Genomic DNA, 2,500 nt, shown 5'->3' with positions numbered 1-2,500 from the left:
TACACAAACAAAGAAACACACACACACACACAGTATATCACCTTATCTCTCTTTTCCTCCTCCCATCCCCAGCTTCTCTCTCTCTCTCTCTCTCCTTTTCCTTTGTTCTCTTCGTTCCTCGCTGCGAAACCTGAAGATTAATGAAATATTTCACTTAACGTACTTATTCGTATCTGAATTACTTCCTCTCCTCTCCTCCCTCTCTTCCTTCTCCCCTTCTCCTCCCCTCCCCCTCTCCTTCTCCTCCTCCACCCGTCTCCATCTCCCTCTGTCCTCCCCGTCTCTCTCCTTCCCCCCTGTCTCCCCTCTCTCCCTCTCCCCCTCTTCTTCTCTCCCCCTCTCCTCCTCCCTTTCTCCCTCTCCCCCTTCCTCCTTTCTCCAAGTTGCTGTAACGCGCGATGCAAACTTTGATTAATGAGAGAGTTAAAACCGGGATTTTTTTTTCTTTATTCTCCTTTTTTTTTCTTTTTCATTGTCCAGAGAAAGATGATTACTGGGAAGTGTGATAAAACTTTGGTGTGATGACGACTCGGATGGGGGGGGGGGTCGAGGAGGGGTCAGGGGTTAAGAAGGGGACAGGGGGTCAAGTAGGGGTGAGGGGAGCCAAGAAGAGGTCAAAGTTGGGTCAGGGGGTCAAGGAGGGGTCAAGGTGGGGTCAGGGGGGTCAAGAAGGGGTTAGGGGAGGTTAAGGTTGGGAGGGGGGGGCTATGGGTGTAGCAGCTGCAGAGAAAGGATGGAAAGGTCAAGGTTACAGAGAGGCTGGGAGAGGGGGAGTGGGGGGAGGGGGAGAGGGGAAAAAAGGTCAGAGTTAGAGGGAGAGTGAGAGGCGGGAGGGGGAGAGGGGGGAGGGGAGGGGGGGGCTGAGAGAAACAATCAAGGTAAAAGGAAGCGAGGGAAAAGGGGAGGAAAATCTGTCTATAAGAAGGAGGGGAATAAGGAGAGAGGTTAAACGGAGTGGAAGGAGTTGCAGACGTGGGGGTGGGTGGGTGGGAAGGAGAGAGAGGAAAAAGTGGATTGAAGGAAGAATATCCTGATCCACAGATCCACTTAGGGGCCCCAGACCATCGCTCGTTAGGTTAGGTGAGACAGACCGCTCCCAAGATTACGTTATGGCGCTTCTCTCTCCTGTCTTTTTCTTCTTCTTCTTCTTCTCTCTCTTCTGTCTTTTTCTTTTTCTCCCCTCATCTTTTTCTTCTCTTTTACCTCTTTTTTCATAATAATAATGATAATATTGATGATAATGATAATAGAAAAATAACATGATGATAATAATGATAACCGATGTTATAATAATAAAAATGATAACAAGAATAATACTAATAATGACGATGATGATAACAATAATATTAAAAATTATGATGCCAATGATAATGATATTAATGAAAATAATAATGATAATAATAATCATAACAATGATAATAACAATAGTATCAGCAATAACTACAATGAATATAGTTATGATATTAATGAAAATAATAATGATAATAATGGAATAACGACAATAGAAATAATGATAGTATTAGTAATTTTAGTAGTAGCAGTAGGGATAGCAATGGTAATGACAATAACAATAACAGCAAAAGTATTATGAAGGATAATAAAAACAAAAAGAAATACAATCGTAACGGTATTGTTGTAACTATAATCATGATGACGATAGCGATGATAACAATAATAATGATTGTAATATTAGTGGTATTACTTCTTTTTACTCCTTCGCTGTTAGTTTTTATTTCCACCACATTTCGTCCTGCTCACCAGCCGCCTCAGCCTCTTCACCAAGCGGCCCAAAGTGTTCCTCCTGCCGAAGGGCCCTCCTGGCACGCCGCCGCTGCTCACCGGCTCTTTCCTCTTTTGCAGACGCTGCCCCTCCCGAACGGCCCCGTCGGACGCCGCGCGGCGGACGTGGTCACCTTCGGATCGCTGCCCAGGACGTCGGCCGAGTGCGCGAGAGCCTCCAGGAGCCTCGGCGGGAGTCTCAGAAGAGGCTGCAGCGCCAGCGCCACCACCGGAGGCTTAAGCTCAGGGAGCGGAGGCATCTGCGGGGGCGTCGGAGGAGGAGGAGGAGCAGGGGGAGGAGGGGGAGGCTCTGGTGAAAGGAGCGGAAGAGGAGTGGGAGTGGGGGTGGGAGCTGGAGGAGGAGGAGGCGGAGGAGCGGCCAGCGGGGCCACAGTGAGGGAGCGGACGGAGGGAGGCAGAAGAGGGAGCTTCCGAGACACTCCTTCGTCCACGCCCGCGACCGCCACGCCCACGAGCTACCGACGAGCCACGGCCAACCACAGGGCGGCCGCGGTGGTGGGCGCGACGGGCCCGCCTCCGCGCTACGAGATCTCCGAGTACACCTTCGAGAGGGAGCAGCCCGACTCGCCCTTCTCCGACGAGAAGGACAGCGAGGAGAAGAAGAAAGGTAGGAGCCTTGGGGGGGGGGTCCTTGGAGGGGGAGGGGAAGGGAAGCCAGGAAGGAGGTTTTCGGAGGAGGAGAAAAGGTAGGACGGTTGTT

The 2,500-nt window shown here is 50.3% G+C and overlaps 1 protein-coding gene across 1 annotated transcript in view; it reads left to right on the top strand.

The window, feature by feature from the left end:
* Positions 1–486: 486 nt before the first annotated feature.
* The window catches only part of LOC138862965 (uncharacterized), a 68,975-nt gene continuing 66,961 nt past the window's right edge, over positions 487–2,500 (top strand). The window contains exons 1-2 of the mRNA XM_070126238.1: positions 487–516; positions 1,762–2,407. Of these exons, the coding sequence (XP_069982339.1) occupies positions 487–516; positions 1,762–2,407 (676 nt within the window). The remainder of the gene's footprint in view (positions 517–1,761; positions 2,408–2,500) is intronic.

This window comes from Penaeus vannamei, chromosome 1 (genome assembly GCF_042767895.1).
Source record: "Penaeus vannamei isolate JL-2024 chromosome 1, ASM4276789v1, whole genome shotgun sequence".
Taxonomy (NCBI): Eukaryota; Metazoa; Arthropoda; class Malacostraca; order Decapoda; family Penaeidae; genus Penaeus; species Penaeus vannamei.
This window is presented reverse-complemented; position numbering and strand designations above follow the sequence as displayed.